The sequence below is a fragment of the Plecotus auritus genome (genome assembly GCF_963455305.1).
Source record: "Plecotus auritus genome assembly, chromosome: 9".
NCBI classification, from domain to species: Eukaryota; Metazoa; Chordata; class Mammalia; order Chiroptera; family Vespertilionidae; genus Plecotus; species Plecotus auritus.
The window spans coordinates 123,688,813-123,701,497 of record NC_137783.1 but is presented as its reverse complement, the minus strand read 5'-3'; the positions used below and the strand labels follow the sequence as shown (position 1 = coordinate 123,701,497).

The 12,685-nt window shown below is 39.6% G+C and overlaps 2 protein-coding genes across 4 annotated transcripts in view; one reads left to right on the top strand and one right to left on the bottom strand.

Annotated features, from left to right (window-relative positions):
• PIK3C2A (phosphatidylinositol-4-phosphate 3-kinase catalytic subunit type 2 alpha) overlaps positions 1-12,685 on the top strand; it is a 108,779-nt gene that overhangs the window by 45,416 nt on the left and 50,678 nt on the right. For all 3 annotated transcript variants that reach the window (XR_013961591.1, XM_080687136.1, XM_080687137.1), the window contains exons 4-8: positions 2,840-2,997; positions 7,712-7,832; positions 8,951-9,062; positions 11,761-11,840; positions 11,977-12,040. Coding sequence is in view for 2 of the 3 variants with exons in the window: in XM_080687136.1 (XP_080543262.1) it covers positions 2,840-2,997; positions 7,712-7,832; positions 8,951-9,062; positions 11,761-11,840; positions 11,977-12,040 (535 nt within the window). In the remaining variant the exon portion in view is untranslated. The remainder of the gene's footprint in view (positions 1-2,839; positions 2,998-7,711; positions 7,833-8,950; positions 9,063-11,760; positions 11,841-11,976; positions 12,041-12,685) is intronic.
• LOC308257759 (ubiquitin-ribosomal protein eS31 fusion protein-like) lies at positions 93-789 on the bottom strand (the record flags this gene model as incomplete). Its single annotated transcript, XM_080687839.1, has 2 exons — positions 93-581; positions 769-789. The coding sequence occupies 2 exons, from the start codon at positions 787-789 to the stop codon at positions 117-119; spliced, it is 486 nt and encodes a 161-aa protein (XP_080543965.1). The 3' UTR covers positions 93-116.

Genomic DNA, 12,685 nt, shown 5'->3' with positions numbered 1-12,685 from the left:
AATGTTATTTAATGGACTTAATATTCAACTAGATTTTCTAGAGTATTGGTAATATTTCATTAAAACTGTCTTTCTTTTTTTTGTTTTGTTCGTGTCTTTTATTAACCCAAATACAATTACTTGTCTTCTGGTTTGTTGAAGCAATAGGTCAGACAACATTTGCCACAATAATGTCTGTCAAAGTGGCTGGCCATAAAAACTCCAGCACCACATTCATCTGAAGGGCACTCTCGACGAAGGCGACTGATTTTGCCATTCTCATCCACTTTGTAGTATTTCAGGACAGCCAGCTTAAGCTTCTTTCTCTTATGCTTGTTCTTCTTGGGAGTGGTGTAAGACTTCTTCCTCCTTTTCTTGGCACCACCACGAAGTCTCAACACAAGATGAAGCGTGGACTCCTTTTGAATGTTGTAGTCAGACAAAGTATGCCCGTCTTCCAGTTGCTTGCCAGCAAAGATCAGTCTTTGCTGATCAGGAGGAATTCCTTCCTTATCCTGGATCTTGGCCTTTACATTTTCTATCGTATCTGAGGGTTCAGCCTCAAGAGTGATGGTCTTCCCCATGAGGGTTTTCATGAAAATCTACATCTTGGCGGCAACTCCAACGCAGGTGGCGGATCGGAAAGCAAAACTGTCTTTCTTTATGTTACCTTTTAACCAGAATTTCTTTTCTGCAGAATACCCTAGGGCAGTGGTCGGCAAACTCATTAGTCAACAGAGCCAAATATCAACAGTACAATGATTGAAATTTTTTTTGAGAGCCGAAAACCGACTTCTGCGCATGGGCCATGAGGTTTCAATCCCACTGTACGTGCGCACCCACACGTGGTATTTTGTGGAAGAACCACACTCAAGGGGCCAAAGAGCCGTATGTGGCTCGCGAGCCGCAGTTTGCCGACCACTACCCTCGGGGGAAAAAAGAAGAAAAATATCAGTAGAGCCACTTTTTCTTCCCTGCAAAGATTACTCTTAACTGGATTTTTAAAACTCATATTTTTCACTGGGCATTTAAAATAGACAATTTGGATAACTTAGTATGCAAATTGCATTTATTAGAAATTACCTATGCCATTATATCATTATGTTTGTGTGGTTAACAATTTGGGAATAATCTTTTACTTTAGTGGTTTGGAAATACTCTGTTATGTGTTCATCTAGTCCCTTTAATTTTCTCCAGAAGTCCTGTGTGTTTGCTATGAAACTGTTGAATGACTATTGCATTTAATTTAAGAAATTAGGCTCTCTGTGATCTGCCTTTTCTCACTACTCGAATCTTTGAGTTATTTACAAAGTCTACCAGGAATCTACAATGATTTTTTTTGTCAAACATTTATTTATTTATTTATTTATTTATTTATTTATTTATTTATTTATTTTTAATCCTCACCCAAGGATATTTTTCCACTGATTTTTAGAGAGCGTGGAAGAGAGAGGGAAACACAGAGAGAAACATTGATGTGAGAGAAACACATTGATAGGTTGCCTCCTGCATGCTCCAAGCCTGGGGGAGGAGCCTGCAACCAAGGTATATGCCCTTGACTGGAATCGAACACAGGACCCTTTGGTCTGCAGGCCCACGCTCTATTAAAATGATTATTTTTTTATTTACACACACACACACACACACACACACACACACACACACACACCCTGGCTTGTGTAATATGAAACCCCAAAATGAACTAAAGAAAGAATGAGTTCTTGTAATTTTATTTTCTTTAGTAGAGTATGATTCCAACAAATATTTCAGAGCAGTAGAATGCATAAGTGCATTTTTTTGTGTTTTTAGGCTTCACAAATGTGTGTGTGATCCTTGGACAAGGGCCATGCTAATCCTCTATGTATCATTCCAGTTTTAGTACATGTGCTGCTGAAGTGAGCACTGAAATAGAGGTGTTTTTGAAACCCTATTCTAGGAACTTCTCTTATTTCCCTGTGACTTGGGAGATTGAAGTCAGGAGGAGATGTCCCTTGAAGAAATTAATGGCTCTCTTTTTCCCTGTGACTTGTTTTAATCTCTACAGAAGCAAATAGGCAGCACTTCCAGTATTCATTTCATTTATAGCTCTGTGAAAAAGTAGATGGGAAGATTGGAATTCATCTTCTAATTTCCAGAAAAATGTTAAAAAGAAGTCCCTTAGTTTAAAGAGGACATCAAATCCTCTTTTGTCTTCTGATAACAGAAGTACTGTCTGGAGATGGGCTATACACCATGCTCATATATTTAAATTTAAATTATATTGCTCCTCTGAATATCTATGAATGTTATGAGTACTTTTATAGGAAATTCCCTGTGTTTTAGAAATTACTTTGAGGAAATAAAGGCCTCATAGCACTATAAAATCCATTTTCTATGTTTGTGTGTACTTTTAAATCATTGTCTAACAACCAGAAACAATGTGTAGGAAAAAGAACCTTAGAAAAAAGATGTTTTAAAAGACAACAAACCTTTTATTCCACTGGCAGTTACAATTTAGGGCTGCATCACCTATATTATCAGTATTAGTTAAAAATGTACCATTTTGTGTAATTATACTGCGTAGCAAAAGAATCTGAAACAGAGCACCTCATTTAATGCTATGTGTCCAGTTAATGTTGATAATGCTACCAAAGATATCCTGGCAGTACTTAATCTCTTTCCTTGAATTCCTTTGATTTAAAAGGCAAATTCTGGTATTTGGAGTTTTGACAGGGGTCCATTCATTGCAGTTCTCATGAGCTGCTCTAGAATTGAACAAAGGCACAGAATTGAATAGCTGTAAGCATGCAAAGCCTTGTTCAGAGCTCAAATAAATGCATCTTAAAAAAAAAGAATTTAATTTCTTCTTTCTTGTGAACAGATTAAAGACCAACTTTCCATATACCAATCACTGCACAAATCCAGGCTATTTGTTAAGTCCAGTCACAGTGCAGAGAAACATATGTGGAGAAAATGCTAGCGTGAAGGTCTCCATTGAAATTGAAGGATTTCAACTACCAGTTACTTTTACATGTGATGGTAAGTTTGTAGTTCCCAACCATCCTGTTTTGCTCTGATTAGAGAGGAAATGTTTAAAATGTTAATAATTTTCATTCTCTTAAGAAACCAACTCTGTTATTAGTATTCTTTTAAAAAAATGTGTGTGTGTGAATATGGTAAAATACTTAACATTCATTAGTTACTCTTTTCAAAAAGTTGGCATTTCATTTGGATACTTTCTTGGTTAGGACCAGTGGGAAAACAGTTTACCTTTGTAACGACTGTACATATTTCTCTGAAAAATGTTGAGTAACTTCGGTTAATCAGTGGCTCTTGCCCAAGGCCCCAAAACATTAGATAAAAAGGCCAATAGATAGCTAATTAAATAGAAAATCAAATTTTTTTATTTTTTTGTTTTATGGCAAGAAGAATGCTTGTTTATAAAAAGCTGTCAGTGAAGTTGAAATTCCAGTTATCTTGCTAAGCTCCTCTCTTCTAATGCAGCAATTTTCAAACTTTTTTCATCCCATGGCATACATAAAAATATATTTTTTGCCAGTCTGCCAAAAATAAGGTATAATTCTGATTCATTCACTCCAGATGGCTATTGTTGTGTTGGTTGTTGTCATTTTTTATTTTTTCTTAAACATTTTTATTGATTTTATAGAGGCAGGGAGAGGGAGAGAGAGATAGAAACATCAATGATGAGAGAGAATCATTGATGGGCTGCCTCCTGCATGCCCCCTACTGGGGATTGAGCCTACAACCTGGACATGTGCCCTTGACCGGAATCAAACCCAGAACCCCTCAGTCCGCAGGCTGACGTTCTATCCACTGAGCCAAACAGGCTGGGGCATCATTTTTTAAATTGACAATTTAAGGGAAAAGAGGTCAGTGCCTCTGACTAAATAGTCAGGTATGGCATGTTTTAAAAATTCTTGCAACACACCAGTTGAAAATTGCTGCTCCAAGGAGAAGATATTTCTCCTTTAGTTCTAAGTCTTCCTTCAAAATTTGATGTAGGAATTTTTTTGTTATAGTTTTAAAAACCACTTTTATTTTCTTTCATAGTTTATTGCTTTTCACAATGTATATTATTTTAACGGGATTCCAACAGTAGAATAAGATCCTATATTTCTATTTTTAGCACTTTGGCCTAAAAATTATGCCATTTTTTTTTCTTTAATGGTTATGACTAAGAATATGTCTTATATTGGATACTTTGTAGCTTTGTACTTTTCAAGGCCCTTTGAAAAAATCTGAGACAAAAATGTTAGCCAACTGTGAACAGTAATTCTTTAGTTTCTAAAGGAAGAATTATTCTTTTTAAACATACCTCACAAGAGGAGAAACCAAGATGGCGGCATAGGTAAACACCTAAACTGCTGCCTCGCACAACAATTTCAAAACTACAACTAAAAGACAAAACGACATCATCCAGAATCACAGGAAGGCTGGCTGAGTGGAAATTCTACAACTAGAAGGAAAGAGAAAAGTACAGTGAGACTCAGAGGAGCTGCAGAAGGCAGAGGTATGGAGACGCGCACGCGGAGAGGGCTGGCAATGAGTACGGCTGGCTTTCTCAAGCAGGAGGGAGACAAAAGCTCCCGACTGCACTGAACTCTAGTTCCGGGTGAGACTCTGGGGATCCAGACTCATACGGGGAGAAACTGGACTGTCAGGAAAGAGAAAAGCACACTGAGACTCAGAGGAACTGTGGAAGGCAGAGGTGCGGAGAGGGCGGGCAACTGTGTACGCGGCTGGCTTTCTCAACCGGGAGGGAGACAAAAGCTCCCAACTGCTCTGAACTCCAGTTCCGGGCGAGACTCTGGGGACCCAAACTCATTCGGGGAGAAACTGGACTGTCTGGCAGAGGGCGAAACTCAAGGGCAGCTTTCTCTCAGAGGTGCTTGCAGTGATTACCACGGGACACTGAGACCCAGGGGTCTTTTAGGGCAGGGCTGATGGGAAGCCAATGCTGTTTGCTCCGCCCTGAGACTCCGCCCCATCCAAGTTGAGCACAGAGGCTTTTGCAAGTCTTGTCTCATAAGGGTGTCTCCAGCACAGAAGTTCTCCCAGCATAGACACAGCTGATCCTCACAGCCAATTGGCCTGGAGGTCAATTCCTCCCAGTGATACCAACAACAATCAAGGCTTAACTACAACAAGACTGTGCACAAAGGGGTGCACCAAGAGTGTCCACCTCAGGTAACTGGGGAGGCTGAGCCACTGGGCCCTATAGGACACCTCTCACACAAAGCCACTCTATCAACTCAGGGAAGCAGCCAAAATGTGGAGACAAAGAAACAGGTCCCAAATGAAAGAAATGGAGGAAAGCAAACGACTGGATGTAGAGTTCAAAACCACTGTTATAAGGTTTTTCAAGAATTTCCTAGAAAAGGCCGATAAATTTAGTGAGACCCTCGAGGATATGAAAAAGGACCAACTATAAATTAAACATACACTGACTGAAATAAAATATAATGTACAGAGATCCAATAGCAGACAAGAGGAGCGCAAGAATCAAGTCAAAGATTTGAAATACAAAGAAGCAAAAAATACCCAACTGGAAAAGCAAAAAGAAAAAAGAATCCAAAAATATGAAGATAGTGTAAGGAGCCTCTGGGACAACTTCAAGCGTACCAACATCCGAATTATGGGGGTGCCAGAAGAAGAGAGAGAGCAAGATCCTGAAAACCTATTTGAAGAAATAATGACAGAAAACTTCCTCCACCTGGTGAAAGAAATAGACTTACAAGTCCAGGAAGCGCAGAGAACCCCAAACAAAAGGAATCCAAAGAGGACCACACCAAGACACATCATAATTAAAATGCCAAGAGCAAAAGACAAAGAATATTAAAAGCAGCAAGAGAAGAACAGTTAGTTACCTACAAGGGAGCACCCATACGATTGTCAACTGATTTCTCAACAGAAATTTTGCAGGCCAGAAGGGAGTGGCAAGAAATATTCAAAGTGATGAATAGCAAGAACCTACAACCAAGATTACTCTACCCAGCAAAGCTATCATTCAGAATTGAAGGTCAGATAAAGAGCTTCACAGATAAGAAAAAGCTAAAGGAGTTCATCACCGCCAAACCAGTATTATATGAAATGCTGAAGGGTATTCTTTAAGAAGAGGAAGAAGAAGAAAAAGGTAAAGCTAAAAATTATGAACAACAAATACATATCTACCAACAAGTGAATCTAAAAATCAAATGAATAAAAAATCTGATGAACAGAATAAACTGGTGAATATAATAGAATCAGGGGCATAGAATGGGAGTGGACTGACAATTCTCGGGGTTTCGGGGTGTGAGGGGTGCGGAAGAGACTGGACAAAAATCGTACACCTATGGATGAGAGTGTGTGGGGGGGTAAGGGCAGAGGGTGGGGTGGGAACCGGGTGGAGGGGAGCTATGGGGGAAAAAAGAGGAACAATTGTAATAATCTGAACAATAAAGATTTATTAAAAAATAAAAATAAATATACCTCACATTTTGGTTAGAGGAAACATTTAACTCTAAGTATGCAGTAAGAATTAATACTAAAATTGAAGAAAAAAAAAGACAGTAGGTCTCTTGATTGAAATAAGCATGCGTAGCAATGCTTACACATTGATAATAAATGTTTTAATTTGTATCACATTTTGATTTGCTATATCAAGATCTGATTGCTTTAAAAATTTTCAAGTGCCTAATGTTTGGTTCTTCATAAATGTGCACATTTATAATGTACATTTTTGTTAAGAAATGTAACCATATTATGATACAAATGGTTTGTATGTTCAAATGATACATGTTACCACATACTTAACTATTCAGAAATGTAGCCATTATATTAGATAGAGGTTTTTCGGCCTTTTCTGCCAAGCGGATAATTTTCATGAAGTTTTAATGTAATCAGTGTCTTCTGAATCGAACATAGGAACTTGAAGTATAGAAATTGGTTACTTTAAAGCAGCCGTGGGCAAACTACGGCCCACGGGCCGGATCTGGCTGTTCTATCCAGTTCTCTTGCTCTCCCCTCCGCTCCTTTACTTTGAATTTATATTAGTTCACATAAACACTCCATCCATGCTTTTGTTCCAGCCCTCCGATCCAGTTTAAGAACCCATTGTGGCCCTCGAGTCAAAAGGTTTGCCCACCCCTGCTTTAAAGGTTATCTTGGTTTTAATGTGTTGTGATCTTAGTATGCAGCTGTTGCCCAGAATGATAATTGAACAATTCTTCCTACTTATTAGATTTTTATTCTTTATCGGAAGATTTACCAGGCAAATGTCAAATATTTAAAATGGTGATTCTTTTTCTTAATAGTGGTTTAAATCCTTGTTTGCTAGATACTGCTAAATGCCATCCTTTTTGGAAGTGTCTGTAATAGGGAGGTAACTTGCTTAGCTTAGATCTGCCCTAAGATATTAATCAGTAGCCACATGTGGTTATTGAGCACTTGAAACATGATTAACTTAGTTTGAGATGTGCTGTAAGTGTAAAATACACACTGGATTTTAAGAGAATATAAGATATCAGAAATTTAAAAATCTTGATATATTAGGTTAAGTAAAACATTAAACTTAGCTTCGCCTATTTCTTTTTACCTTTTTCATTGTGGCTACTAGAAAATTTTAAATTTTAGATGTGATCTGCATTATATGTTATTACATAGTGCTGTCTTAGGTAATAAGAAATACAATCTGAATAAATGTATACTTAGAGTTAAATAAGCAAAATGAAAATGATGACTAACTCTTTTACAGTGAGTTCTACTGTAGAAATTATTATAATGCAAGCCCTTTGCTGGGTGCATGATGACTTGAATGAAGTAGATGTTGGCAGCTATGTTCTGAAAGTTTGTGGTCAAGAAGAAGTACTGCAGAAGTAAGTTTATTTATTTAACTACTGAGCAACATCATTGGAAATTACATTTTTAACAGCTTAAATTAGAAAAATTTCAAGTTCACTTTGTAATTCAATAATACATTGGGTCCTACTAAATTGATTAATTGTATCAATAAACTTGTATTGAGATTTATTTTGTCTAAGAAATCATGTCGGGCTAAGACAGTGGAGGGATTTCAGAGATAATTAAGACATGGTATTTCCCTTAAAAAGCTTATATTCTCAGCTCTGGCTGGGTAGCTCAGTTGGTTAGAACGTCATCCCAATATAGCAAGGTTGTGGGTTCAGTCCCCTGTCAGGGCACATACAAGAGTCAAGCTGTGAGTGAATGCATAAATAAATGAAACAATAAATCTATGTTTTTCTCCTCCCCCTCTCTAAAACCAATAAGTTAAAAAAATTTTTTTAAAAGGTGCTGTAGTCTCAGATGGGAAGAGTAGTGGGCATTTGGTTGATAAGTGAATTTAATGTTTTCTTTCTGCAAAGGGTCACATCATTATAGACTCCATTTTCCTTTTGTAGCATGCATTACTTATACACAGTAGTCTACTGTGATTTCTTTATTTTAAATATATTTTTATTGATTCAGAGAGAGAGATAGAAACATCAATGATGAGAGAGAATCATCAATAGGCTGCCTCCTTCACACCCCCACTGGGGATGGAGTTCGAAACCCAGACATGTGTCCTGACCAGGAATTGACTGTGACCTACTGGTTCATAGGTCGACGCTCAATCACTGAGCCACACTGGCTGAGTAGTGATAATATTATTATTACTGAAATAATGATATGAACCAGGTAATTATTGCATCTGGAATTTAGTCTAGTTAGTTATATTACAGATTTCATTCTCTTAAGCTACTAAAAATGTCCTGTCCCTATTTTTCTTATTTTCTTCATCTTTCTTTTTTGCTTTGATTCTTCTCAAGTAGAATTACTCCTCTACTTAAATGCTCACACTGGTTAAAAAGCTCTCTCTGTATTTTACCATTCTCTTTAATTTCTGATGCAGATACAATTTTGTATTTTACTCTCACCTCTATAATTTCTAGTTTGAAGAAAGTAACATTGATGAATCATTAATATATTTTAACAGTAATCATTGCCTTGGAAGTCATGAACATATTCAGAACTGTCGAAAATGGGACGCAGAGATTAAACTGCAACTTTTGACTTTAAGCGCAATGTGCAAAAATCTGGCCCGAACAGTAAGTGTTTACCTTATAACTGCATTGCATTTGGTTAAATCTGAATAATTCTGCTAATGAGCCAATTTGCAGTTTGCATATTCTCCAAGATTTCTGGGTTGGTCTGGAAATGATGAACTCTGTATCTCAACAGATGCGTGAGATTTTTAATCATGGAGGTGTAGTAGCATACTACTCAGAGCTGGGGACCTATATGAAAATCAAAGTGGAGAGATTAAAATTTTGATTTGTAATCATTTTACACAAGAATGAAAACAGTAGGATCCAGCCAAGGAGAAATGAGGAAGAAGGAAAGATTTTGAATACTAAATACAGTTTTGGGGAAAAAAGAGATCTATATTGACCTTTGCACCAAACTGAGAAAAATACATTATTTTTCACCAAATAAAAACTAATTCTGTGTTTTAAAGTACAGTACTTTCTTTGGAGCTTTAAGCAAAATAGCATGCAGAAAATGAGGCCATTTTATTACTGTATATATACTTGATGAATTTTAATGTCTAAGGAGAATTATTCATTTGGTAGAATTTGGGGTGGGAAAATAATCAGTCATTTCTACGTTCTCTTCTTTATTTTCTTAAATTCTACTGTTGTGTTAGGTAGAATTTATTAATTGGGTGTAAACTATTTCACAAAATTCAGTACATTTTAGCAATCATTAGTAACTTGTCAGTTTCTTAAGGAATAATATTCTTTTTTAAAAAAAATATATTTTATTGATATTTTACAGAGAGGAAGGGAGAGGGAGAGAGAGTTAGAAACATCGATGAGAGAGAAACATTGATTAGCTGCCTCCTGCACACCTCCTACTGGGGATGTGCCCGCAACCAAGTTACATGCCCTTTGACCGGAATCGAAGCTGGGACCTTTCAGTCCGCAGGCTGACGCTCTATCCACTGAGCCAAACCGGTTTCGGCAGGAATGATATTCTTGAGTATATTTGCATAGTAAGGACTTATGGTAGGAGAGACCAGTATTTCATTTATTGAGGGGTAAGGTGGAGGGAAACTTGATAATCATTAGAAAGAAAATGCAGAAATTCAAAGATCTCTTCCCCATCTGGCTCTCACTCTACCTTCATTTGGCTGTCAGCCATCTTTAAAAGTATTTTTAGCTTCCTAGTCTCTGTATAGAACAGAAGTAGTTTTTGCTTTGGGAGCTATTTATATATGAAAAATTAGACTTAAAAGAATTTATGTTTATCCATTTAAAAAATGTTTTAGCAGGTGCGAGGGGGGGGGCAATGGGGGGATAAGGACACCTATATAATACCATGTTTTAGAGTATTGATTCACTGTTTTGGAGTCCATTATAAATAATATAAGAGGCCCGGAGCACAAAATCCGTGCATGGGGGCCGGGAATGTATGTGTCCCTCAGCCCAACCTGCACCCCCGCCAATCTGAGACCCCTAGAGGGATGTCCGAATGCACAGTGGGATCAGACCTAAATGGGCAGTCGGACATCCCTCTCACAATCCAGGACTGCTGGCTCCCAACCGCTCGCCTGCCTGCCTGCCTGCCTGCCTGATTGCCCCCAACTGCTTCTGCCTGCCAGCCTGATCAGCCCCTTACCACTCCCCTGCCAGCCTGATTGACGCCTAACTGCTCCCCTGCCTGCGAAATTACCCCTAATTGCCCTCCCCTGCTGGCCTTGTCACCCCTAACTGCCATCCCCTGCCGGCCTGGTTGCACTAGTTGCTCTCCCCTGCAGGCTGGGTACCCCCAACTGCCCTCCCATGCCGGCCTGGTCACCCCCAATGGCCCTCCTCTTCAGGCCTGGTCCTCTCAACTGCCCTCCCCTGCACGCCTGATCACCCTCAACTGCCCTCCTCTTCAGGCCTGGTCCCCCCCAACTGCCCTTCCCTGCACGCCTGGTCCCCCCAAACTGCCCTCCCCTGCAGGCTTGGTCCCCCAAAACTACTCTCCTCTGGAGGCCTAGTCCCTCCCAACAGCCGTCCCCTTCAGGCCTGGTCCCTCCCAAGTTCCCTCCCCTGCTGGCCTGGCCACCCCCAACTGCCCTCCCCGCTGGCCTTGTCCCCCCCAGTGGCCCTCCTTTTCAGGCCTGGTCCCTACCAACTGCCCTCCCCTGCTGGCCTGGTCATCCCCAACTGCCCTCCCCTGCTGGCCTGGTCCCCCCCAACTGCCCTCCCCTGCAGGCCTGTTCCCCCTTAACTGCCTTCCCCTTCAGGCCTGGTCACCCCCTACTGCCCTTCCCTGCAGGCCTGGTCCCCCTCAACTGCCCTTCCCTGCTGGCCTAGTCACCCCCAGCTGCCCTCCCCTGCAGGCCTGGGTCCCCCCCTACTGCCCTTCCCTGCAGGCCTGGTCCCCCCCCATCTGCCCTCCCCAGCTGGCCTGGTCACCCCCAACTGCCCTTCCCTGCAGGCCTGGTCCCCTCAACTGCCCTCCCCTCCTGGCCTGATTGCCCACAAGTGCCCTACCCTGCTGGCCATCTTGTGGTGGCTATCTTGTGACCATATGGGGCTGGCCATCTTTGACCACATGGGGGCGGCCATATTGTGTGTTGGAGTGATAGTCAATTTGCATATTACTCTTTTATTAGATAGGATTTTAGCTTCAGTTCTGAAAAATCACTTTAGTTTCAAGAATAGACATTCAACCATATTTAATTAGGCAGTAGAAAGACCAAAGAATGGATTTGATTTTTTGGTAAACATTTGTGTATGTATGTTTGTTTAGGCAGAAGATGATGAAACACCTGTGGATTTAAACAAACACCTGCATCAAATAGAAAAACCTTATAAAGAAGTCATGACAAGGTGTGGCATCTAAAGCATTAATTGCAGGTTTTCAAACTTTGCTTTTGGATGTGAATACATTGATTTTGGTAAATAAAACAGTCATTTTTGTATATAGTTTTCTTCAGCCACAATAACTAACTGTTCTTTATTTCAGACACCCTATTGAAGAACTTTTAGATTCTTATCACAGCCAAGTGGAGCTGGCCCTTCGAATTGAAGTACGTCTAAATTCACAGTTCGGCATGATGACTTAAAGATTCTTGTCTCTGTCCTCTTTTAAATACTAGTGTTGGCTTTGGATAAAATGTTTACAAAGGGCTACTTAAACTATACTCTTGACATTGATGTTTGATGACTTGTTTTCTGACCCATCTTATTAACAAAAGTTGTTAATAATGCTGAGTCAACATGTCTATTCTCACTTCAGCTTTATTATTAAGAGGAACCTTCAGTTCAATTCAAACCATTTATTGAATGCTTACTATATGCTAATTATTGGAGTTATGAAAATGAAAGACCTAATCCCCATCTACCAGGGATTTGAAACTGGTGATGGGGGATTTAAACAAAATTTTAATATTAAATGTAAAGTAGAGGTATGAGAGATCAGAGAAGGGCATGTCTCTCTACTTAAGGGTACAAGGAAGGCTTCTAAGAAGAGATGTTGCCTGAGCCACCTTTTAAACAGCATGAGTTAGGGAGAAGAAGATAGTTGGGAAGGGCAGTGCAAAAAAGCACACAGGTGTGATACATGTGTTGGAAGTATAAGCACTTATGTAATAGAGTACAAAATGTGAAGTGAAGATGACATTGGAGAAAGGTAGACATAAGTTACCACCTTATAATGCATGCTAAACAGTTTT